General features: G+C 35.7%; 4 protein-coding genes across 13 annotated transcripts in view; 3 read left to right on the top strand and 1 right to left on the bottom strand.

Annotated features, from left to right (window-relative positions):
- Window positions 1–740: 740 nt before the first annotated feature.
- Window positions 741–6,738, top strand: LOC102598702 (protein ZINC INDUCED FACILITATOR-LIKE 1-like). Of its 2 annotated transcripts, XM_006364688.2 has the most exons (17): window positions 741–960; window positions 1,232–1,272; window positions 1,888–1,948; window positions 2,027–2,129; window positions 2,261–2,363; window positions 2,564–2,617; window positions 2,727–2,789; window positions 3,384–3,433; window positions 3,555–3,630; window positions 3,904–4,128; window positions 4,254–4,341; window positions 4,475–4,560; window positions 4,661–4,768; window positions 5,317–5,361; window positions 5,459–5,547; window positions 6,128–6,171; window positions 6,356–6,738. In XM_006364688.2, exons 1-17 carry the CDS (start codon window positions 828–830, stop codon window positions 6,529–6,531), a joined length of 1,545 nt encoding a protein of 514 aa, XP_006364750.1. In that variant the 5' UTR covers window positions 741–827; the 3' UTR covers window positions 6,532–6,738. The 2 variants fall into 2 exon arrangements, with proteins under 2 accessions (XP_006364750.1, XP_015159584.1); XM_015304098.1 differs by lacking the exon at window positions 1,232–1,272 and having other exon boundaries at window positions 877–960.
- Window positions 6,739–7,879: 1,141 nt separating this feature from the next.
- LOC102598362 (uncharacterized) lies at window positions 7,880–10,686 on the top strand. The gene is made up of 3 exons (XM_006364687.2): window positions 7,880–8,320; window positions 8,993–9,117; window positions 10,184–10,686. The coding sequence occupies exons 1-3, from the start codon at window positions 7,930–7,932 to the stop codon at window positions 10,385–10,387; spliced, it is 720 nt and encodes a 239-aa protein (XP_006364749.1). The 5' UTR covers window positions 7,880–7,929; the 3' UTR covers window positions 10,388–10,686.
- A 370-nt stretch (window positions 10,687–11,056) lies between these two features.
- Window positions 11,057–14,790, bottom strand: LOC102597187 (ABSCISIC ACID-INSENSITIVE 5-like protein 2). 6 transcript variants are annotated; one of them, XM_006364683.2, is made up of 5 exons: window positions 14,637–14,790; window positions 14,448–14,518; window positions 13,144–14,161; window positions 12,992–13,063; window positions 11,057–11,525 (listed from the first exon to the last, which is right to left on the bottom strand). In XM_006364683.2, exons 3-5 carry the CDS (start codon window positions 13,963–13,965, stop codon window positions 11,445–11,447), a joined length of 975 nt encoding a protein of 324 aa, XP_006364745.1. In that variant the 5' UTR covers window positions 13,966–14,161; window positions 14,448–14,518; window positions 14,637–14,790; the 3' UTR covers window positions 11,057–11,444. The 6 variants fall into 6 exon arrangements, with proteins under 6 accessions (XP_006364745.1, XP_006364744.1, XP_006364748.1 ...); XM_006364682.2 differs by lacking the exon at window positions 14,637–14,790 and having other exon boundaries at window positions 14,448–14,623; XM_006364686.2 differs by lacking the exon at window positions 14,637–14,790 and having other exon boundaries at window positions 13,144–13,995; window positions 14,448–14,623.
- A 944-nt stretch (window positions 14,791–15,734) lies between these two features.
- The window catches only part of LOC102596865 (pre-mRNA-splicing factor ATP-dependent RNA helicase PRP16), a 12,135-nt gene continuing 3,819 nt past the window's right edge, over window positions 15,735–24,050 (top strand). The window contains exons 1-13 of one of the 4 annotated variants that reach the window (XM_015304082.1): window positions 15,735–15,805; window positions 15,995–16,069; window positions 16,165–16,300; window positions 17,521–17,745; window positions 18,704–18,774; window positions 19,791–20,037; window positions 20,440–20,616; window positions 20,702–20,841; window positions 20,960–21,057; window positions 21,212–21,320; window positions 22,440–22,617; window positions 22,721–22,950; window positions 23,049–23,225. In XM_015304082.1, the coding sequence (XP_015159568.1) occupies window positions 16,064–16,069; window positions 16,165–16,300; window positions 17,521–17,745; window positions 18,704–18,774; window positions 19,791–20,037; window positions 20,440–20,616; window positions 20,702–20,841; window positions 20,960–21,057; window positions 21,212–21,320; window positions 22,440–22,617; window positions 22,721–22,950; window positions 23,049–23,225 (1,794 nt within the window). In that variant the 5' untranslated portion in view covers window positions 15,735–15,805; window positions 15,995–16,063. Of the gene's footprint in view, window positions 16,070–16,164; window positions 16,301–17,520; window positions 17,746–18,703; window positions 18,775–19,790; window positions 20,038–20,439; window positions 20,617–20,701; window positions 20,842–20,959; window positions 21,058–21,211; window positions 21,321–22,439; window positions 22,618–22,720; window positions 22,951–23,048; window positions 23,226–24,050 lie in introns of all 4 variants that reach the window. The other 3 variants (XM_015304081.1, XM_015304083.1, XM_006364681.2) reach the window with 3 other exon arrangements.

Genomic DNA, 24,050 nt, shown 5'->3' with positions numbered 1-24,050 from the left:
CTAATCTCCGTCCACAAATATATATTTTTATGTATATGTCAAAATATTGAGTGAAAGAGCCAGAGAGTGATTTATCAAGGGGTTTATTCAATACAAAAATAAAATATAATAAATATTGAGGAAAGCTAAATCTTGATAGATATGTTTCATATCTTTATAATATAAAAAATAATGTTACATCACTCATTCAGAATAATGGTTCTTTCGTTTTTTTTTTTATATATAATAACATTATTATAGCTAGGACACATTTAATCAAGATATATTTGTTAATCTTTTTGTTTGCTAAATCAACATGGGCTAAACGACGTAAGGTTTGTTGATAACTCCCGTACAAGACTGGAGACAATTTAATTATTGGAAGAATATATTATTGAGTTGAAATTTTGGCTTTTTTTGAAGAAGAGAAAAGTTAGGAAGTGTAATGCTAAACTTGTTTGATGAAGAAACAAAATATATGAGTATCGTAAAACTTATTTTGTACATGTCACATAATAATACACATGTTGACAAGGATATATGCATTTTTAAAAAGAAATAAATATTGTTGGTCAGTGCATGTTATTATAATAATATAAATATGGTGCACACATCGATGGAGACATAGTACTGTATGCCACAAAATGATTGATAGGAAACTCATTTAATTACTTTGTAGTTTCAAGAAGAGAAAAGGAGGTAATTAATTATGATTGGGACCTTCCCAACAACCCCTGATTCATAATTAACTAACTAATTCCTCCCCAGTCCCCACACACATATATATCAGGTTTACAGTAGTGAATACTCCTATATATCTTTCTCTCAAGTTTAGTTTGAAGAAGAAAATGGAGGAGGGGTTGTTGAAGAAATACGAAGAAGAAGATTGTCCAGGTTGCAAAGTTGAACAGTTAAAACGATCAAACACTGGCATCCCTGTTAAACCTGTCCTCTTCATCTCTGTCGTTACATTATGTGCATGTATGCCACTCTACAATTTTCTATATACATTCAATTTACATATACCATCTTACTCTCAGAGTACTCATGATTTCCATCGATATATAGGAATTCTAAGACATATTATTATGATTATATATACTTGTCCAGAACCATTAGATTTGGTTTCACATAAATCATTGTCATTTGAAGTAATTTTGGAGGTTAAGTTCTAATTCTATATCATTCGTCTACCCTCTGATCACGATTTTCCACTAACATATATACTTGTCTCTTCTCAAATCTTTTGCAGCTTTGCCGATATCATCTCTCTTCCCTTTCCTCTATTTTATGGTACATATCCATTATGTGACTATAAAGCTTGCATTATTAATTAATGTGTATTTAACTTTCTTCGCCTACTATAAAAGGTTAGTGCATTAGGCTGCTTAAATACGAATGAAGCATAATCAAGAGTTGCCTCTTTGGGCAGTAGCAGAAATTGTATCATGCCAAACTAGAACACGCGGTTAAACTAAACTATGAACGAAAATGTGGAGAAATCAACATTTGGTCAGGTACAAGTATGTGATGTAATGAGAAGCACCAATGCACTGTCTCCCTTTGCAAACGAAGATTTTTTAGTAGTAGTTTAATGTTAACAAAACCAGAGAATCCTACTTTCATTGGAACTATCAATTTACCAAACTCAATTTTAGTATCTTGTCATACATCAAATAACCAGATATACCAGCCTAATACATAGAGAAGTTTGAGTTGGAGAAACTTATCATTTATAGGTGACACCATATAGTACTGGAAATAACTTGCACATAGAGCTTCTCAAGTTATAACATTTATATTCTACTCAAGCATCTTCCTTGTGTCTTAGTCGTTTATAGTGTGTGATTCTTGATCTGCTAGTGTCTACACTATGGTTGTGGCAATATTGACATTTGACTCTTACAGGTAAGAGATTTTCACATTGCAGAAAGGGAGGAAGATATTAGTTATTATGCCGGATATCTAGGTCAGTATATATACCATCTGTTGTTGCTTCTGAGTAATTTCAGTGTTTTCCTTCTTACATGTCTACCATTTCTTGAAGGTTCTTCTTTCATGTTGGGAAGAGCTTTGACCTCTATTCTTTGGGGGATAATTGCTGATCGTTATGGTCGAAAGCCAGTTGTTGTGATTGGCACAATTACAGTGTTAGTAGTGCTGGTTAATCACTGTCCTCATGCATAAGATTTTTGTTTTAATATAAAAATTCAGCTATGATTCAATTGCGCAATTTCATTCAAGTTTGTTTATAATTTCTTATATGAGGAATCAACTGCAGGCTTATATTCAATACACTCTTTGGCCTTAGTACCAATTATTGGATGGCTATAGTTACAAGGTTCCTTATAGGCAGTTTGTGCGGGATAATAGGCACAATGCGGGTATGTCTTTACTGCTATGTGGAATTTTATGCCAACTATAAGCATCTTATTTTTCAGGATTGACATTGTGATTTGCATTATAAGTTTTTACTGGCTTGTTTAAACTAGTTTAGTACTTGCTCTTCTTTTCATACAATTAAGAGTATGATGAGCATTGTTACTGGATGCATTCAACTTGTTTAGTTGTTCAATATCTCCAGGCTTATGCTTCTGAAATTTGCCGAAAAGAGTACCACGCTTTGGGGATATCCGCTGTGAGTTGCTTCTCTCCTTCCTGTCGTCTCTCTTTTCCTTTTAACAGCTTTGTTGCATAGCTCTGAGATCCTATGCCATAAAATGTTTTTAAGCATCTTATTTATTTAGGTAAGCACATCATGGGGGATAGGCTTGGTGATTGGTCCTGCTATTGGAGGTTATCTTGCACAGGTACAGTACTTCCCATAGTGGAATTGTTGGTGATAACTTTTACTGTAGTGATGACTGAGAACTATCTCTCTTGAAAGAATTGTTTCATCTGACTTGATTTATATATGGCATTGGACGAAAATTCATATACTATTTGGTGGTTAGGTAAAAGAATTAGTTTTGGTCACGATGACTAGAAATTATTGCATGTTAAAGTTGCAGTAATACACTGCATACTTGCCTAATGTCTTCCCATGATCCAAAATGAAAGATGTGCCGAAGGAAATCCTAAGAGGTTCTAGCATTGCACTCGTGCAACGTACACTAGGTGAAACAATTGAATACTCCACCAGATATTGTAACCCTTACTCATAGTGATGAAAGTATCCAGGAACAATTTTCATCTCATCCATGATAACTGACAACTTTTGCATAATAAACTTGCTATCAAAACGACGCACCATTTCATGACTTGAACCTGAAAAGGTGTCCTACTTAGTGTCAAAACCGGCTTACATAAGCTTTTAGAAGCTCTACTTATTAAAACTGTTTTTCTAATTATTATGAGTACAGTTTAGTGACTAACAATTCTTGTGTCACTTATGTTGTTTCTAGCCTGCAGAAAAATATCCAAGCATATTTTCCAAAGAATCCCTTTTTGGGAGGTAAGCGACATTCTTCCTGTTCTGTATGTTTAACTACTCTCAACTTTCAATACTGAGAAGAATTTGGTCTGGTTCTATCTGGTTATTTAAGAAGTTTATTTGTTTGTTCTCTACCTTGCAGATTCCCATATTTTTTACCTTGTCTTTTGATATCAGTCTTTGCATTAGCTGCAACAGTAATGTCCTGTTGGCTTCCGGTATGACTTCTAGTCTTATATATACCTATTTCTCATTTTAAGTGCTATCTAGGCTTTCCTCCATAAATATCTTTCCTGTTCACATTTCAGTCGCTTAACTCGTGATAATATTCCATAGCTAAGAACATAGTATGTAATTCTTGAAAATGATCTGTTCTAATCCATAACATGAACTAAAGAATTTGACATAACTAATTCACTGTAAAACACGTAGGACCAGATTTTAATAACTGAAACAGTTTCTGCAGTTTGACTACTTCTAACATGTTGCAGGAAACACTTCACAAGCATAACAAAATAAAGAAAGATAAAAATAACTTTCAAGATGCTGTTGAAGGAACTTCAGATGAATCAAATGGCTTAAATGTGTCTCAGAACACAAACCATTCTGAACGCATAGCCCCTAGTTCTCAAAAAAGCCTTCTGAAGAATTGGCCCTTAGTGTCTTCTATTATTGTCTACTGTGTATTTCAGCTCCACGATATAGCCTATTTGGAGGTGATGTATCTTTCTTTCAAAAATCATTTTGATGGGAAAACTGGAAATCTAAGGAACCTTCTGGAGAATTGATCCTTAGCTTGAACAAACTTGTCAATATATCTTACCGTCGTGTGCTTTTTCAGATATTTTCACTCTGGGCTGTTAGTCCAAGGACCCTTGGGGGTTTAAGCTTCACAACTTCTGATGTTGGACAAGTTCTTGCCATCACAGGTATAAAGACATTGCCCAAATCTCTGCAGAACAATTTGCCTTGTGTTTTCTAAAGCTTTTTAGGCAGACTTTATTGGAAAATTGTGCATCTTTTAATCTGAAATTACTATTAATGTTTTGCATGATCCTACAGGCCTTGGTTTGCTACTCTTTCAGCTGCTTGTTTATCCACTGGTGGAAAGGATTACTGGGCCTGTCATGATTTCTCGGATCGGCGCAGTATGCCCATGACTAAACTGACAAATCACTTATATAATTACCACTTCCTATAAAGTTATCTTTTCACTGTTAGATTATATTGAACTTACTTATCTTTCAGGTTTTAAGCATACCATTGTTGGCTAGCTACCCATATATAGCTTTATTAACTGGTTTTGGCCTCTCCATAGCTCTCAGCTGTGCATCTATGTTAAAGAATATTCTCTCGGTAAGAACTTTTCCTTAGATCATTGAGTTCTTCAGCTTCATGAAGTTATTGATTGATAAAAATTCAATGTGGTGCTTTTGTGAATATCCAGGAATAGTTGCTAATGTCCTTTGTTTTCCCTTTTTTGAATTTAAAATGTTTTTACTTACACACCATGATTCACAAAAATCAATGGTGCATGATGAAGAGGAGAAAGAAATGACCTATAATATTTTGCTTCATTCATCTTTGCAGCTCTTTTTTCAAGTTTATGTTAGATTTTATGCTTTGTTACTGAATGTCTAAGATTCTTAGTTGAATGTAAATGAGTTGTATCTTAATTTTCTGGTTCATGATATCTCCTATTTCCTATACATGAAAATTATGAGTAATATATATATATGTATTTTTCTTACTGCTGCAAACACTTAATCTTAGTTCTTTTATGCGAGAAGTGAGGTTAATTTAGCACCAGAATACCTGTTCAATTACCTTTGTTTGGATTTTGCAGTGTTAGTATCTCGAAGTTGTTTGTTTGGTCTAAGTGGTTATTTTTTATATTTGATCAGGTATCAATTACAACTGGCTTACTAATCATGCAGAATAGAGCTGTGGTAACTACCTTATACCATAAGCACTTTTTTTTCCTTATTATCCATATAATAATTGTGATCAGTAAAGTTCATGTGTGAGTAAAATGTTTAACTTCAGTCCCAGGATCAAAGAGGAGCTGCAAATGGCATTTCGATGTCCTCAATGTCTCTTTTCAAGACAATTGGCCCTGCAGCCGGGGGCTCATTGTAAGTTGTTAATTTCTCTTTATCGTCTGCTGATCTTCAAGGTCATTTCTGTGCTTGTCACTTGAATTTGCCCTTGTTTGGTATTTGATCATTGGCTCGAAGCATTTTCTCTGCCCCTTTTTACCCTGAAAAGGCAGGTACACCTTACGTTCTTGAACCGATAACCATCTTTCGGCTAACCTAGCCTCCTCCGTCCCTCGGGACTAACAAGGGGTAGTACAGGAATATTCACCTTTCAGCCTGATCTTAGCAGTGGACGAACCCTTAGGTTTTGGGGGCATTGGATTCTCACCAATGTTTGCGTTACTCAAGCCAACACCATTAAACAAACTTAGTACCATATATATGTCATGCAAATGAATGTAATGATAAGTACTTCATGTTTGGCCTGGATCTGAGATTAACTTGGTATATTTGAAAATGCTAGAGTGGCGTAGTGATGTCCATTTTCAGTTTTAGTGAATAGGGGATTTTGTCTATTGAAAATGTATATGATGTTTGTTTAACTCGAAAGTTAAGGTCTACTGTCTATCAATCTAGAAGACAAGATTATGTATCATCACACTTTTATGATCTGCAGATTGTCCTGGTCACAACGGCGTCAAGATGCTGATATTCTGCCTGGTAAGTTAATTAGATTCAAACTTGAAGCTTGTGATCTTACTCACTACTTAAAATTCAAGTGTCAAAACATTTAGTAGCTTACAACAAACATCAATTCCTGATGGCTCTCTCTACTTTGATGCACTTGAATACAAAAGTTAAGCCCAACAAACTAAACAAAAGGCAATGTGATGTTGTAATACAGGTGATCAGTTGGTGTTCTTTGCTCTCAACGCCATTGAGTTGCTCGGCCTACTTCTGACCCTCAGACCCTTTCTGCAAGAACCTGAAGACAGCGATAATATTCCAAAATCAAAACACAACTCTTTGGATCAAGAAAATGGAATGCAAGAGAGGCTTGTTAACACGGAATTACCCTGAAGTACCAACATTACAAGTTAGATGAATATCATCTTCAAAGAGTTGAACTAAAGCTCGTGAACAAATTCTCTCAGGATGATTGATTGTAAACCTTAATATCCACCATAATACAGATTTATGTATGTAATGTAATGGAGAGTGAAAGTTGCAGTTTTTAGGTGTATCTTAGAAAAATAAATAAATGAATGTTTTTGAGCCTTATAAATTATGTGCAAGTTGAATCATAGAATACAAAATCAGGTGAAAAGAAGTGGATTTGCGGAATGCCACACAGTTTTGGAGTATTAATCGGCTTGACTGTACTACTCTTCGAGAGGAACCATAATTGTTGATGTTTGGAGAGTCGAGTAAACTTTTTCTTTGTCAATGAGCTTATAAGCATTTTAAAATTAGTTTAAACATAAAAAATTATGACTTATAATACTTTATATGTTATGTAAATTAATTTTAAAAAATAAGAAATTAATGCTCAAATTTCTTATGATAAAAGGAATATTGACATTTGCTAGTATAATAATGACAAAAATAAAAGCAAAAAATATATATAAAATGAAGATTCATTGTATTTTTTTTACATGTACAACTATTAATTTTTACCTAAATAAACATGTACATAATTACTACAACTATTAATTTTTACCTAAATAAAAAACATAGGGATAAGGGTTTGAAAAATACCTCAACTTTGATCGAATTTGCTGTTGCAATACTAAACTTTCATGAGAACCTATTATCTCCTTGGACTATTTAATACCGTATTTTAAACATATATATTTGCCCACGTGGACATAAAAAATAATGCAAAATTATAAATAGTAATGTGTCCACGTAGGCACATATTAACCTTTAAAATACACTATTAAATAGTTCAGGGGGTAAAAAATACGGTATTAAATAGTTTAGGGAGGTAATAAGTCCTTATGAAAGTTTAGTATCGCAACAGCAAATCCGACCAAAGTTGGGGTATTTTTCAGACCCTTATCCCGAAAGTGTTCACAATTTCTTTGTAAAATTTCCAAATTTTTTTTAAGAAGTGAATTGTGTGTTTAAAGTAAAATGATCAACTAATATGAGACGAAAGGAGTATTGTTTATATGTATGTTGATGCATTAATCTTAGACGCTAACGACATAATAATTGTTGAAGAAATAAAAATAGACGCCAACATAATAGTTACTATTAAACATTACAGTAAGCCTCCCATCAAATAAATAAATAAATGAATAAAAATTTGAGCATAGCTTAATAACACGGTATAAAATTTTAAATCATGTTCATAATACAAAAACTTTATCATCCCCATTTTGAAACAAAAAATCTAGGTCCATACTAGTAGATAGTAGAAGAAAATAATGTCTTTTTTTTCTTTTGAATATATGAATAAGGAAAAAGTGAGAGATGGCAAATCCAAGGAGGACATCATTTTCCCCTTCCGGTAACCAGAACCACCAGCAACTTCCAATTTCCACCTCCCCATTTCAGAATCAGAATCAGAATCAGGGAACCCAAATCTCAAGTTTGATGAACTCACTCAAATCCTTCCTCAAGAAACCCCATGCTTTCCCTTTTCTCCTCTCGCTCTTCCTTTTTCTCACATGGGTTTCACTCAGATTCCAACGTCCTTCAACTTCTACCCCTCACCGAGAAGAGTGGCATGCTAAGGTTCAATCTGGGTCCGATCAAAATGCTAACCTTGTCAGGTTCTTAGATTCCTCTTCTTCTATTGCCAAAGATAAACGTGGCTGGTTGATCAATCCTATTTCCCTTGCCCTCGATTCTGCCATTTCAGGTCTCTCTTTACCCATCTTTCTTTCTTCGTTCTTCAAATATTATATTATAGAATATGCGTGCTCCTGACCTAATAAATGGAACATGGGTGGTAGCTGCATTACTGCCTATGCTGGCCTGCAACCCCCTTCTCCTCGAATCCTATTAGGTTCATCTGGACTGATGAAGAGTAATTAAAGCAAGAAGGAAAATTAAGCATTTTGGGGCAGATAGCTAGTTAGAAAGACCTAGAAGGCAAGGAAAGTTTTGTTTTTTTACTCATAATATATCTCAAGTGGAATGGATGTGAAGGATTTATGTAGCCTAGCCTGACTATATTTGGCATATTAAAGCTCATTCGATTGAATACCTAGTTGAGAAAAAAAAATGTTTAGTTGATTGATTCATTCAAAGTGTCAGAAATATAAGAAAATGTGCAAGTCTAGAATTGATTTTCTTGTAAAGATCAGGAGGTTAATCTTGTGAGGTTCCTAGCTTCCTCGTCCAGTGTTACAGAAGATAAGCGTGGGTGATTGCTGTTGCTCAATTTTGTCTTGCCCTCGATTTAAGTTTCTTAACATTTCTTTCTCCAAAAAAAAAAAAAAAAAAAGGAAGAAGAAGCTGATTTTAAACAAATTTATTTGTCATTCTTCAATTGATTCTTATTGACAAAGGGAGGCTATGCTTGGTTCAGGTGGGGCAGCAGTTTGTGCTTCAGTTCATTTGGGTGAGATCAGATCTGGTGGTCTTAGAGGCAACCACAGACACCACACATGCAATGAGACATTTGTTATTTGGGGAGCTAAGACAGTATTCCGGGTATGTTTTTTTCCTCTTAGTAATGTCAAAGCTGAAAGCTTTTACAGTTCTACCTATCTTAACATTGGTAAGTTACTATACAACTTTAAAGTTACTTTACAACCTTCCTTTTACTATGTTTATCAGTAGGGAAACATATTTTGCAGTTGCACATAATCCAGAAACATGCAGAAATTTGAAATGTTGGTTTTACACAAATCAATTGGATTCCTTTGTAGTCCCTGGAATGTGATGTATTTACCTGGGTGGAAGAGATCAGTATCTTGCTTAATAAATGCTTTTAGATGAAAGTGTGCATTGATTAGGAAGTAAATTTAGTACAAATGTGTCGACACAAACTGTCTGCCTGCACAGGCTCTTCAGGAATCTTATTGCTGTCACCTGTCCAGTGTACTTTTGTAGTTTTGCCATATTTTCAAATAAAGCAAACACTCTCAGACCTTGAACATTACATTGTATGCTAGAGTTTCATTCATAGACTTGTATGGTTTGGTGTATTTCTTGAATTCTACCCTAAACCACAATCAAGCTTTCTTGTCAAGTCCTTCAAAATCTTCAGTCTAGCAAAAATCCTCAACTTTTTTTGTTCCCAGTAAACCATAATTGTTTGCTCTTTGTAATTACATTTTTCAGTACCTAAGATATGTTTTGACGACCATGAGCATGGGTGATTGGCTTTATGTCTCAAATCCTTCCTTCCCTCTTTTCTATTTCCTTTATCCAATTTTTGGGGGTTCTCTACATTTATAGTCTCTCTTTACTCACCATTGTAGCAGGCATTCTGCTCATGCTTTGAAAGAGTTCTATGTTATTCAATTTTTGCAGCTAGCTCCTCTAAACCTTCCAAAGCATGAGTTGCCGCTTATTCGTTATTTTTGAATCAAATGAAAGGGAAATGAAGATTAAATAAACAATTATAGCGCTACCTGTCAAAAGAAAAACCAACTATAGCTATTAAATCATCTCGTCTATTACACTTCGCATAGAATTTTCTTTCTTATGGGTTAGGGTTGCAAGTTAATTATATAATATCAAGTCCTACTTTTGATTCACTAAGTTTTTACAGGTGGAAAATGATGCGGTAAAAAAAGGTTACGCGGAAGTAATAATTGGTGCAGATGAGGTTGCTGTTGCAGTCAGCCCCCTTGGAACTGCCCATGCTCTAGTAAATGTTGATCCGGTGCGAAGTACATACTTCATGGGGTGCCAGGATAGTGTAATCAACTACAATGGCTCAACGACTGATTTTAATGTATGGAAAGATCTATAGGTTTCCATTGTTATATTCTCATGGTTGCTCCAATAAGGCAACTGAAGTTTAATGCGTCTGCATCTAGCTGGTCCTTTTTCTTGCAGATGAGGGTTTTAAAGGGTGTGAATTAGTTTAGCTAGTGTAGATTAGGAAACAGTGTACATAAGGCATAGCCGCTATTCATTGGCCTTCTTTCGTTCTTTCCCTTTTGGTTTTTATGACAAAAAGATGTGAGCTCAGACATATCTCTACTGGATACAGCTTGCCTGTCCTACAGGCTTTACATATGAAAGCAGTATTTAAGCTCTTGAAATTTAGCAGATGTGCATGTTCAAAGATTTTGCTCGTTATCTTAGTTATAATTTTTGCATACTTCATTTGAAAGCCTTTTCCCCTTTGACTAATAGCTACACAAGTTAAATTCACTGTGTGTTATATGATACAAGGGTATGTGTAAGATGAAAGATTAACCTAACTTGTTGAGTATAATGGGACAAAGGCACTGTATAAGGATGATCTTGCAATCGGGTTAAATAGTTGGAAAATAATAATAAAGTGTGCTTTTGTTAGGGAAATTGATGGCGGATTATAATATTTATGAGTCAAGCAATATGCACTAGTAGGGAAATTCCATTTTTAGAATCTCAGAGTTTGAAACGTGCTTAAACTATCCAAAGTTTGATCCAGTAAAGCAGTGCGAATTCGAGCATTTTCAGTTAGATGAATCAAAAGCAGACCAAATCACAAAAAGGAAAAGGGGGAAAGAAGAAAATGAGTCACTTGATTCTTAGACAGAGACCGAGTCCAGGCTGTTTTGTGACCTTTGTATCTACTAACTGATGACCCTAAACTATATATGTCCTCATTGTCTAGACACATCGTTAACTGTGAAAAAAAAACTACCAAAACCATGTTCTCAGTGTCCAAACTGTTAACGTTACATACACGGATAGGGGGAGTACGCATCTACTGGAAATCACTCGAAGAAGTTACCAAGGCATTCTCCTGAACAAGGATGTTGAGAAAGAAGCATTACTAGCTGGTGAAATTTTCAATGACATTAAAAAAACACCATTCAGATAGGGCCTGAACTTGTTCTGCGGAGCTGATACTTCGGCTCTGGAGGTGGAACACTTGGTAAAATATCCTCCATCTCCTGTAGATAAAACCATATTTAATTAACTTAACTCGTGAAAACTGAAGGGAGCTAGGCAACTACTGAAAATTGTCAAGACACAACCCTGAGTACAAAAAAAACTTCATTTGAGGTTTGCCATGTCAGGAGCTTGTGATTTCTTCAAAAGCATTTGAAGGGGTAAACACAATCCAAATGAACAAAGAAAATAAAGGTTGGCATGGACAAGCAAAAGTCTTACCTACACATCTAACAAGTTTATGCAACTAATAATGAGTCTATTAGGGACCAAGCATTGAGGTTGATATTGAACTCCAAAGAGAAATTTTAACACACCCTTCTACTGATGATTGATGCCCTCGATGGGAAAGCACACTTAATTAGGTCCCTGCTAGCCCTCCCTCCCACAATCTGTGCCCCTGATTTCTTTTAATCCTCCCCTTGTTGAACATATACAGGAGTATGCAATAAAAAGATCTCTGTGAAAAAGAGCAATGAAGCAAGGATTTAAACAGCTACATAGTTAGGAAACTAACAATAACTGCAATCTAGAACCATATCCTTAAGAATGTAGCTGGACATATATTTCTTTTTTTTGATAGGCAAGTGTAGCTGGATATGTTGGCTGCAAAAAGTAGAACCTTCTGAATCTTTTAGCAGCCAATAGTGCTTTTCCTAGTCAACACTTCCACAGATAAATATCAGTCTTGCAGTTAGAGAACTACTAGGTGTCACCTGTCCATGTGCATCTATAGGTGCTTTTACTTTCTGATTCTTCCCACTCATTAGATATATTGTTAAACAGAAAAGTAGCTTAAAGCCTCATGGACTACAACAAAATAAAACAGAAAAGTAGCTTAAAGCCTCATGGACTACAACAAAATAAAACAGAAAAGCGAATGAGAAAACCATTTGTATGACAGAGAAGAAAAGAGTATTCATATGGGAAATTATGATCAAGGAGTACAGTGAAGATAGTTAAAGACCTTCTTTAGTCTACTCCTGTTCTCAATGGCCTTCCTATCATTTCAAATAGCTAATGGGCAATTCAATAAAATAATTACTTAACGGAACATTTATTAGAAGTTTAATGGAGATCTTTTTTCACACCTACAATAACTTTGACATACTTTCATCAGGATACAACAAATCACTTGTTAATATAAAGGCTCTGCTAATTGATTAATCATCTTAAGGGGAAAAATAAACAAAAGAAGGCATGAATCACCAACTGTACTTCCTTCTGATCGCATAAATGATTAATAACATTCATTGTGAAGGAAAATATCTTGTCCAATTAAAGATTTAGCCAATGAACTTAAAGAAGTACGTGTCACAGCATTCATAGACCAGATTCAGCTATAGTTTCTTCCACAGAGAAAGATTGATTATCACAACCAACATGGAACTAAAGAGAATGTGCAACTGTTTGAAGAAAATAATATCACTGAATTCATGCATGAATTATTTTGATTCGCAGATCCTACCTTTTGTCTCTTAAGTTTTTCATTCTCCTCTTCAAGAAATGAAACCTTGTTCTCTAGTTCATGGGTGTACGCCTGTTAGTCAGACGAGTAAAATTTCACTGGCGCAGAGATGAAAAACTATATCACAAAAAATGCAAAATAAGCAAAAGTACCTGCTTTCTTGCTCGTGACCGAGCTGCGGATTCCCTATTTTTAATCATCCTCTTCTGCCTCCTTTCTACACTATTTTCAGCCACATCATGTGGAGCAACTCGCTTTCTTCCAGATGTTTGTGTGTCTGATAGTGTTCCCATTATATGTGCTGGAGACATTGTCACTTGAGTTTCAGGATAAGTTGCATCCATAATTGGGTTAGCAACAACAGGTAAAGGCTGTTGTATTGGATGGCCTGGCATAAAAACTGGTGGTATATTCTGCTGTTGTTGTTGATGCTGCTGTTCTGGTACCTGTTGCATTGCGGGGATTTGATAGTGCGGCCACTGAGCTTGCTGTGTCAATGACATTGAATCAACCCCAAATACTAAACCCGAAATTCTCTTGCCTTGGGTCGACTCTGCAATCACTCCAGCCTTGACCAAGAAATCCTCCAGAGTTATCTCACCTAAAGTAAGTTGCCTCTCCTGGCTTCTCTTATCAACATTATCTGTTTTTACCCCCTGCTGAATATCTTGCCACACCTCATCGACAGTCTTCTTGCTGAGATCCCTGGACATTGTAATGCTCGATGGACGATGCTGAGAAGCCCCATGCTGCACTGCCCCGTAATCATTTCCCCCCACCACTTCTTGATTAGACTCGATAGTCCATACAGTTTTAACAAACTCGTCGAGGTTCATGCAATTGAGTGGTTTCCCACAATTCCCCAATTGATTCCGAACTTCATCAAGAGTGAGGCTGTAGAGTGATCCTTGCGTAGCTAAAGCATTTGCCTTTGCTTCATCTCCCCCCTGAGATCCCATCCCTTGTATTACCATTCACCACTATCAATATGTCCACGTTCTCAACTGATCAATCAACCAATACGGATATCAGCTCCTAAACCCTTAATTCACCTCACCAAAAACTAAAGTCTTAATCTTGAAATGCACAAAGCCCAATTAACCAATCCAGAAAACCCCTCTATTCACCACACTGAAATCTAAAGTCCTAATCTTGAAAATGTACAAAGCCCTGTGATTCACAACTAGCAACATCAGCCAATCCAGAAATCAATTTCAAACCCCTTTTTTATTTTTTTATTTACCACAGAAAAGAAAGTAAAGTTGTAATCTTGAAAATGTGCAAAGCCCAATGATTCACATTTGTTCAACGAGAATCCCACACAAAACAGAAAAGAGCAAAAATGAAAAAGAATCAAAACCATTTATATATCATAAAAGCCATGCAACAGAGATTCAAAGAAACAGCAACATATAAAAAAAGGGGGAAAACAGATCAATGGTAGAGAAGATCATACCATACCATACCATTAAACTGAGAAATGGAAGAATCAGTCAGAATCCATTAGCTTGCATGCAGCAACATTCACTGTAAGAGAACAAAAACCCAAAAACTGAAACTCAATCCATACAGAGAGTACTATTAATATATTAATATTCGAAGACCCAAAATTCTATGTATAAAAATGGATATCCAATATCATTACCAGAGAAGAAATAAAAATAAAATAAAATCTGCCCTTGGTTTTATCTACTACAGTGGTGTGCAATTTACCACTGACCCCCTTTTTCTTGTAAAGTTTCTGGCTTTATTTATGAGCTTCAGTTACACCTGAACATGCAACCTCTTTTGTCCTCTGTTTGGTCAGACACAGTTTTATAAACCAATTGACTGATTACTAGGTACTCAGCATTAAATAATGTAGTTTTAGTTTTGCGAAAATACCATGAATTTATGTGCATTAGCCTTTGGCCGGAAGTGATAAATAACCAGAAAATTTGGAAACTATAATATTTTTTTTATTTTAAAATAAACTGATTTTTTTTCCATTTTTTAGTTAGAATGTATTAAAGTTAAAAGGGTAAAAATATCATTCTGGCTAAAAAGATTTTTTCATATTAAAAATTCATTCATCACACTTTTATTAGTAGTTTAAAGTTGAAATTGTTAATTAATCAATGCACATATAAATATAAAATAGAAAGGCGGAGAATCTAAGAAGAGAAAAATTTATTTGCTTAAATTGGTATATATATAAGCAGGATGGTGAGACCGTGAATCCTATTTTGTTATATTGTGAATCAGTCACAAAATTATGATAAGAAGTATTTAGATATTAATATGAAATAGAACTCACTAAAGAAGTAAATAGAGAAAAAAAAAGAATTACATTTGTTAATATAAGGATACAATGAACATTTACAATTTGTTTAGATGATTAGTACATATTGTTTCATAATATATTAAATTGTGTTAATGAATATAATGTTTGAATATATAGTATCGTTATCTGTCATTACATAATATCACATATTCATAATTTGAATAATAAATCTATACAATAAAATTTGAATAACAATCAAAACAAATATTATATTTAAAACTAACAATACAATATAACAGATAAATGTCAAAAAAGTTAATTAGGAAAAGGGGAGGGGAGAATGACTATTTTTCACCGTTGATGATGTTTTTTTTTTTTTTTTATAGAGATAGCCAACAAACTATTAAAGAAAATTCAATTAATAGTACTAATAATAAATACATAATTTAATTATTTATATTCTACTTATATTTTTAATTTAATTAGTGCAAGGGCAAGAACTTGGCCTTCATCAGATTTGTTTGGTTTATCTTTTTTTTATCTCTTCCCATGTATGTATGTATCTTCTTCATCTTTTGGGTTGATCTCGACTTGTGTTTCTTCGTTTAACCTGCCGATTTTATCTCTTTTCTGTGCGATTTGCCGTCTTCGTTTGAACTAAATTTGGGGCTTTTTGGTTCTTTCGGGGATTTGTAACTTTGAGGTTTTGCGGTCTAAAATCACTGCTTTGATTGCTATAGGGTTGAACTGCCCTTGCAGTGAGTGCAAGTTTAGCTTATTAAGAGTTGCTACTCCTCCTCAAAGGAAACATGCAGGTGAGTGTATATGTTATTCTGTGTTTTTATAAACTTTTTTCAAGCCACAAAAATAACTGGTACAATTCTTTTTTTTTTTTTAAATTTTCTAAAAGAAAGGAGATGCTGGACCAATTGATCTGGACAAGACAACAACGACATTGGAACCTGATAAGACGAGCAGTGGGGGTCTTTTTGTTCCTGGGAAAGAGAGAGTAGTTTTTAAACCTTCAGAACGGAAATCACTTCTAGGTATGATTGATTGACCTATATCTTTGTGGTTTTGGCACTTTATTTATTTCCATCTATGGTTTTATATAATATAATAGAAATATTGCATAATTTCTGTTTGTCGAAAAGTTCAACATCACAAAAATTTGATCTTTCTATGAAAACAAGTTTATTCTTTTGATGCTTTACATATTTATCTGAGAAAACACACAAACTTAACTAGGATGACTCCTAACTAGTATGTAAACATACTGCCCATTCCTTTCTCTCTCGAACAAATTGAAGGACCATCTGCAGACTAACGAGGAAATATGATCCATGCTATCTTATGACCTTAGATTATCAACCTCTCTCTCTATCTATCAATGATAGATTTTCTTTTCAAAAATTTGCTACTTCTTTTGGGTAGCTGAAAAGGGACAAGGCCGTAACGTGACAAACCTATAAAAAAAAGGGAATAGAATGACCTTAATAATTTTGCGGAAAAAATGAATCAGAATTTTGCACTGAAATAACAAGAAAGAAGAAGTAAATGAGGCTGCACCTTGTGACACCTCATATACAATGATTGTGATGTGCATCATCCTTCCACACTTTCTTAATTTGTTTATTTCTGCATACCTACACATATTTTTTTTCAAGCCTTGGATTCTCGGAGGCCCCACCCTGAACATAAGCCATTTACAGGATTTCCGTTATTTGTATGTTGGGTTCTTGTACAGAATGTGCTTGTATCCTAGATTAATTGTTTGTATAGTATTCAAAAGCTTTATATAGACATTCCTATTTTAACCGAGTAAAAATTAGATACAAGTTCCTTCTTCTTGCAAGATGTATGCTTTTCCATGAGAACAATAACAACTAGCCTCAGTCCCAAATAAGTTGGGGCTGGCTATGTGACTCCTCAGTGACCATGTTACTTCATTTAAACTCATCATGAGAAAGTTCTTGAAAAATAATTATTTAGGTCTATCTGAATCTTTTCTTTGTTAGGTGACATATGAGACATGCAGGTACTAAGATTTCTTTCAAGGAACGAGTAGTATAAGAATTAAGAACACTATATTGTAATAGTTTCATCTGCTTCTTTTCAAATTATGTGCTTAGACTATCGACGCATGTATTAGTTCCATTGCCATATTGAGTTATAAACTTTGACTATGCCCCCTTCTCGATAAGTGTGAGGTAAAATGAAATTGTTTAGTGATTTATATCTTTATCAACTTTTCACAATTGGATAGGGCTTGATGCCTTGGCGATTGCTAAAAGGGGAGGGGCTACTGTAGAGAGTGAATTTAAAGTTCCAAGGGAGAGACTTGCTTCATTTGCGTCATCTTTAGATGAGGATGAAGAGTCATCTGCTGCTTCTGGAATTGATGAGTTGGGACATACTGCATCTAATGTTTCACGGAATAATGTACAGAGGAGGTATCGTGAATCTTATGCTAGTGAGACATCTGTTTCAGGTACCAGTTTCTTAACACTTTTTTCTTTTTACATTAGAGGATTCATTAGTTTAGTCAACTCCAACTTCATCAAAAAAACTCTGATGTTGTGATTACTTGTGATATTTGTTGGTCTCTGCTGCCTGCATTTTAACTCAACGTATGAGTAGTATAACCCCTTCAGTCTGCATCTTACTACACTGCTACATATGAAAAGAACTAAGAAATTAACCATCCTCTTTATATCTTGCGCATTTTCATTTTTTACACCAAAGGATCAAGTGAGTTAAACATCTATTCTTAAAGGTACAAATATTTCCTTTTTGCCTGCAAAGTATCTTTGATTTCTCCCCTTCGTCACAGTCCACCATATAGTGCCGGTATAGTGTTCCTTTTTATCTTCTTTTCCGCTGTCCTCTTTTATTCCAACAAAGTAGTAGGTCTTTAGGAGATTATGGTATGCTTTGAATGTGCTGGCGACCTCAACAGAAAAAATAATTTTTTAGAAGAAGTTGCCGGAAAGAGTGATGCGTTGCCGGTGTCGGAAGTTCTAGTGGTGCATGATGATGTGTCGGAGGTGGTTTCCGGCAGTGTCTGGTTGGGGTCTGCTCGCCGTACCTTGTGGTAGTGTTAATTTTTCTATAGCACTAATAGATAATTATTTAGACGCGGACAGGTTTATGTGATGAGAAAACTCAACCTCTTCTTGTGAAAAAAAAGAACCCTAGTGCTGCAGTGCTATGAGGGAGAAGACTTACCTCCAAAGGCAGCAACAACTCTAATACCATGAAGATGTCAAGAAGAAAAAGTTTCTTTGTATTTTTTGATGAATTTACAATCCATGAGTATGGGTACTTATACAATGAGTCCTAGGACTAAATAAGGCAATATTATACAATCAATTACACTCAACCACAATATCAATCTACTCTTATGATTAAGCTAGGAAATTGGTAATTAATCAACCTTTATTTTCTAGGTAGTGCAGTAACCTATGAACGGGAAGATGCTGAGACAGTCGTGAGGCCTCACTTGAATGAGAACACAGAGGTACATTGCTTATTAGTACTCTTGCTTTGACATATTTCTATGTTATTTTCTATAAGTTTTGAAGCTTGACATTGTTGAATTGCTTTTTCTATAGTACCTTCAGTGAATCTTAGAAGTTTCTAGATTCCTGTCTTTTTTTGTGTGTTTCAAATTTTTGACCAATATAGAGAGAGGAGTTCTGTGGGGTTTAATTCTTCCTCTTACCGTTTGATGTCTTTGCATATTGCATCGAGAAGAACAACTTCAGTGAGATGATAGAAGGCTACATTCTGAACTAGAAACTTTGAGGAGCTGGTACCTTAACCAGCTGGAGTCTAAGCATGATTGTAGATTCCCTTCCTTTTTTTGTGTGTTTCAGTTTTGACCAATATAGGGAAACTTTGAGGAGCTGGTACCTTTATTAGCTGGAGTCTAAGCTTGATATTCAGCAATACGCTGACTTACTATGAAGCAAATCTGAATACATTGTCCCTCTTCTGTACAGTGGAATATTATTGTTAATTATCGAAGTAGTATAAAGTTGTCCTTTTTTTACTTATCATAAAGTTGCCCAAAGCTATTTTACAAAATACATATGAATGCACATTTATAGGTCATCCATCTTTGTAGTTCAATATAATGAAATAACAAATGCATAGAGGTAAATGGTTGCAAATTACCAACCATTCTTTACGATGAGGAATTTATTAATAAAGTACAGCATTGAGTTTCATCAGAGCGTCTCGTATGCAAGATGAAGCTGTAATGTTACTGATTGAGTCATTTGAAGTTCGTTTCACTGTTTTACTCTTCTTCTGTTCCTCTCGTTTCCATTAAAGTTAGTCAGGTTCTCCTGCTTGAGATTTTGGGTCTGAAATCTGTGTATGACTTGTTGGAAACTCATTCCTCAGTGCATGTGTCCTGCTACTTTAGTGTTTACTGGTAAATTCCATCAGATGCTTTAGTTTCTTGCCTTAAGTGGATGGACTATTGTGTTCTGTAACGAACTCAACCTGTTGCTTCATTTCTGGTTCAAGGTTCCGGCTGCATCTTCTGGGAGTTTACGTTCTACGATATCTAGGGGCGAGTCAGTTGACCATGAAAGAGATGGAAGTAAATACAGGGATAATTACAGAAGTGAAAGCAGGGAAGGGAGAAGGAGAGATAGAAGAACCAGCAGGGAAGAGCACCACTATAGGGATTCATCACGTGGTTATGAAAGAGAATATGATGGGGATGACGGCAGAAAAAGAAGTAGATATGATGGTTTCAGGAGGACTCCTGGTAAACATTACATCTTCATTTGTCAATGCCTGGTATTTTTGGTTCTGATTTTCCAAATGAAAAACAAGTAGGCAGCATGTAAACATGTCAGTGTGTGCACTAAAATGTATATGTCACGATGTACCTATTCTCGTGCTGGTGCTTGTGGAGTTGCAATGGTGTCAATTACTGTTCACTCAAACGAACCCATCTGAGTCCAAAAAAGTGTGTCTTGAATTTTGCATGCATGTACACTACATCTTTCTTTTAGAGCTGGTGGTTCTAAAATCATCTGAATCAACATATAGAATAGGAATGAGCATGTTATAATTGGGGACTGTTGGGTTAGTCAATGGCTACTTTAATTTTGTGACATTTCTTAAAGCATTTGAATTGATCTGGCAAATTGTGTAATCTTTCAAGGAAGATCAGAATGGGATGATGGTAGATGGGAGTGGCAAGACACCCCTCGTCGTGATAGTCGTTCCAGTAGTAGTAGCAGGCATTATGAGCCTTCACCATCACCTAAGTTTCTTGGTGCTTCACCTGATTCTCGACTTGTTTCCCCATGGCTCGGGGATCATACTCCTCATTCTACTGGTATGGTGTTTGTGAATTCTAACACTAGCATTGTTTTGTAAAAATATGGTCAGTGCATCATTAATGAGAAACCTTCGTACTGCAGGAGCTGCTTCTCCGTGGGACAGTGTGGCTCCTTCTCCAACTCCAATAAGGGCATCTGGGTCATCTGTAAGATCTTCAAGTTCCAGATATGGTGCAAAATCCAGTTTGATTATGTCTTCTACAGGAGGTGCTCTGTCTGAGGTACTGCTTTATACTCAAAGTTCCATCTTCCTTAGTTTTTTTTCTGTTTGTGGGGGTGGGGGCTTAATTGGAATATTAAAAGAAGGATTTTTTTCACCTGTGCGTTACTTCCTTCTAGGACGGAGGAGATGACACAAATGGTGCCTCTGAAGATCAGAATGAAGAGATTACTGAAAGTATGCGTTTAGAGATGGAGTATAATTCAGATCGTGCCTGGTAATTGTCTTGCCATTTTATAGTATCTAGAGTATTATGAAGTCTTGTGACCCCTCTCTCAGAAATTTATATGTGCTTACTATGTATTTTTTTCTCTTTCTAGTAATCAGTTTTGTTATATTTGGTAGAGCCAATAATCACTTGCATTATGCAGGTATGACCGCGAAGAAGGTAGTACAGTGTTTGAGGGGGATGGTTCATCAGCATTTCTAGGTGATGAGGCATCTTTCCAGAAGAAAGAGGTGGAATTGGCCAAAAAACTGGTAAGCACAGAGAGTACAAAATCCTTAAATCACGATTTTGGCAGATGTTCGCATTTATATGTTTGTTGGAGAACTAGCAAACTCTCGGATGTTACTGGGACTCAGTGGAAGTTGTAGCAATATGAATGACTGGTGCTTTAAGCTGATTAGAAAATTTACTTGATGGTTAGGGGTTTAGCTTGCACTTGACAATTCGTGTCACTGTCTGCATAACAATCTTATGTGTCATAGCTTGCTGTATTTCAATGAGGCATTATGGATTTATGTTTTCTGCTTTGCGATCCCTCTATCATCAATAACTAATGATGAAAATAAGATGAATTTATATAATTCTCTGGTGCAAAGGGAACTAGAGGGCACGTGCCGTTTGATGCGTGAGCATGTTTTTCTCACTATTGTGATTGTGTCAGACAATGTGCTTTACCTACTGATTGAATTCCCTTTGTGTAGACCTGCTGTCTCTTTTAGATATGTATTTTGTATCATCCTATTTTAGACCATTGATGAACATCTGAGAGGTCACAAAGACGTTTGAACAGAAAAGGGATGGAAGACCTTGCACAGATATTATCCTTTTGACCCTAAACTGAAAGTGCTGTATTTTTCTTTCTTTTACATCCAGATGTATCTCGATTTTGCACCTCTTTGGTGCCACCATCTGCATAACATTGTTCCTTTCGATTAAAGAAAAATGAATTTTACATCTGAGAGGCATTTAAATTAGAACATGTTGTTTTTGGTTACAAAACTTTGAAACTTGGTTTGAAATTCAGGAAATTATAGGGAATTGCGAGATCAAAATAGTTTTGTCATTTTTAGCTGATGAGCTGGTTCTTCTTAGAATCTGAGCTAAAATGACTATTGGGGAGAGAACACGGAGATTTACTGGCTAAGTCAGGATATCATTTTTAATTTAACATCAAGAACTTCTTGGACCTTTCCTGATGAGATAGTCTGTTCTATGTGGGTTAGCATAATATCAAGAACTTCTGTAGTCTATCAAATGTAACTATACTGTGTAGTTAAGGATTGTTTATATATAATGAACACTAATGCAATGCATTTATGGTCTGTCATTGACGTCACCTTCTCTCTTTCCCTGCCTGCCACTTGTAACAGGTTCGTAGAGATGGAAGCAAGATGTCACTTGCTCAAAGTAAAAGGTTATCACAGCTCACTGCAGACAATGCTCAATGGGAGGACCGCCAGCTTTTGAGATCTGGAGCTGTTAGAGGTACCGAGGTGCAGACAGAGTTTGATGATGAGGATGAACGGAAGGTTATTCTTCTTGTTCACGGTACATCTCTATGATACACCTCCTCAGCGGACAAATTTATTCTGGCTTCTCAAAAATGTTTGCTCTATTTTTTGTTTGGATATCTTACCATTTGTTGGGACAGATACAAAGCCTCCCTTTTTGGATGGAAGAATTGTTTTCACCAAGCAAGCTGAGCCGATAATGCCAATAAAGGACCCAACGTCAGATATGGCCATAATTTCACGTAAAGGTTCAGCTCTAGTTCGGGAAATACGTGAAAAACAAAACATGCACAAGTCTCGTCAAAGATTTTGGGAGCTGGCTGGTTCAAAACTCGGAGATATCCTTGGTGTGGAGAAGAGTGCAGAGCAGGTACCTTATGTTTCCATGAAATTGAACATACTGTGTTAATCTGGTGTGTTTCAGGTTGTAGACGATATAATCTGGCATTCCCTTTCACCTTATGCTAGGTTGATGCGGATACTGCTACAGTGGGCGAGGATGGTGAGGTTGATTTTAAAGGAGAAGCTAGATTCTCACAGCACTTAAAGAAAGGGGAAGCTGTCAGTGATTTTGCATTATCAAAAACACTTTCACAGCAAAGGCAGTATCTGCCCATCTTCTCTGTGCGAGATGATTTATTGCAGGTTTGACCCATTTTCTCATTCTGGTACTCTGGGGAGTTTATTGAATGATGAGTTACTGTACCTGCTGATTGGCTTTTCATGTCTGTGAAGACATGTAGGTGCCACATACCGCGAGGTATGAAAACCTAATCAAAACTGATTTACTGTACCTGTTATCCACCTTAACACATACCTAGAAACTTTTACTTTGACCTTCATTGGGAATTAGTTAAATGGTAAAATTGACCTGAGGTTCTGTAATTAGGACTTGGAGCACTGCATACAAATTAGATGCTAAGCTGCTTTCTTAAAGTCTATTGATGTCTTTTCCCTTGGGATAAATTCACCAAATATTTTACTTCTGAAAAACAACGTTCAGTCTTTATGTTTTTTTTTTATAACCATGGTGTCCAGGCCATCTAATTCCATGGGGTGCTTGCTACCTCCTACCAACACAAGTACTGAGTACTCTATCCACTAAAGCTTGAATGAATTGGAAGAAATCACCTAGTGTTTTGTCTCCGCTGGCTTTTGAACCTAAGATCTCATGGTTCTCAACCCACTTCATTGATCCCCAGGTCATGGGTACCCAACTCATTTAAAATGGGTAAAAAACGAGTCAAACTCGTATTAACCATTTAAAAGTGGATAGTTAAATGGATAAAAGGGACTCATTTATAAAAGAAAGAAGAGTGACATTAATATTTTTTTAAGGTGTAGGTGGTTGGGATAGGGATAAGGAAAAAATCAATATTTTTTTTGAAAATCAATTTTTTTTGGGAGGGGGTGGGGTAGTGGTGGGGAGGGGGGTGCGCCGTAGTAAAAAACTGTTTTTTTTTTGTGAAG

The sequence above is a fragment of the Solanum tuberosum genome, unplaced genomic scaffold, assembly GCF_000226075.1.
Source record: "Solanum tuberosum cultivar DM 1-3 516 R44 unplaced genomic scaffold, SolTub_3.0 scf00506, whole genome shotgun sequence".
NCBI classification, from domain to species: Eukaryota; Viridiplantae; Streptophyta; class Magnoliopsida; order Solanales; family Solanaceae; genus Solanum; species Solanum tuberosum.
Note: the sequence above shows the minus strand (reverse complement) of the source record. Positions and strands in the feature narration are given on the sequence as shown.

Bases quoted from the DNA above. Each gene is read 5' to 3' on its own strand.
- LOC102598702 (XM_006364688.2), top strand. From the start codon at position 828: ATGGAGGAGGGGTTGTTGAAGAAATACGAAGAAGAAGATTGTCCAGGT. The intron at 4,129-4,253 runs GTGATGTATCTT...GTGCTTTTTCAG, and splicing joins ACGATATAGCCTATTTGGAG to ATATTTTCACTCTGGGCTGT. The intron at 5,362-5,458 runs GTAACTACCTTA...GTTTAACTTCAG, and splicing joins TCATGCAGAATAGAGCTGTG to TCCCAGGATCAAAGAGGAGC.
- LOC102598362 (XM_006364687.2), top strand. From the start codon at position 7,930: ATGGCAAATCCAAGGAGGACATCATTTTCCCCTTCCGGTAACCAGAAC. The intron at 8,321-8,992 runs GTCTCTCTTTAC...TGCTTGGTTCAG, and splicing joins CCTCGATTCTGCCATTTCAG to GTGGGGCAGCAGTTTGTGCT. The intron at 9,118-10,183 runs GTATGTTTTTTT...AAGTTTTTACAG, and splicing joins GAGCTAAGACAGTATTCCGG to GTGGAAAATGATGCGGTAAA.
- LOC102597187 (XM_006364683.2), bottom strand. From the start codon at position 13,965: ATGGTAATACAAGGGATGGGATCTCAGGGGGGAGATGAAGCAAAGGCA. The intron at 13,064-13,143 runs GTACTTTTGCTT...TCTGACTAACAG, and splicing joins GGTCACGAGCAAGAAAGCAG to GCGTACACCCATGAACTAGA. The intron at 11,526-12,991 runs GTAGGATCTGCG...TTTTATCTACAG, and splicing joins AAAAACTTAAGAGACAAAAG to GAGATGGAGGATATTTTACC.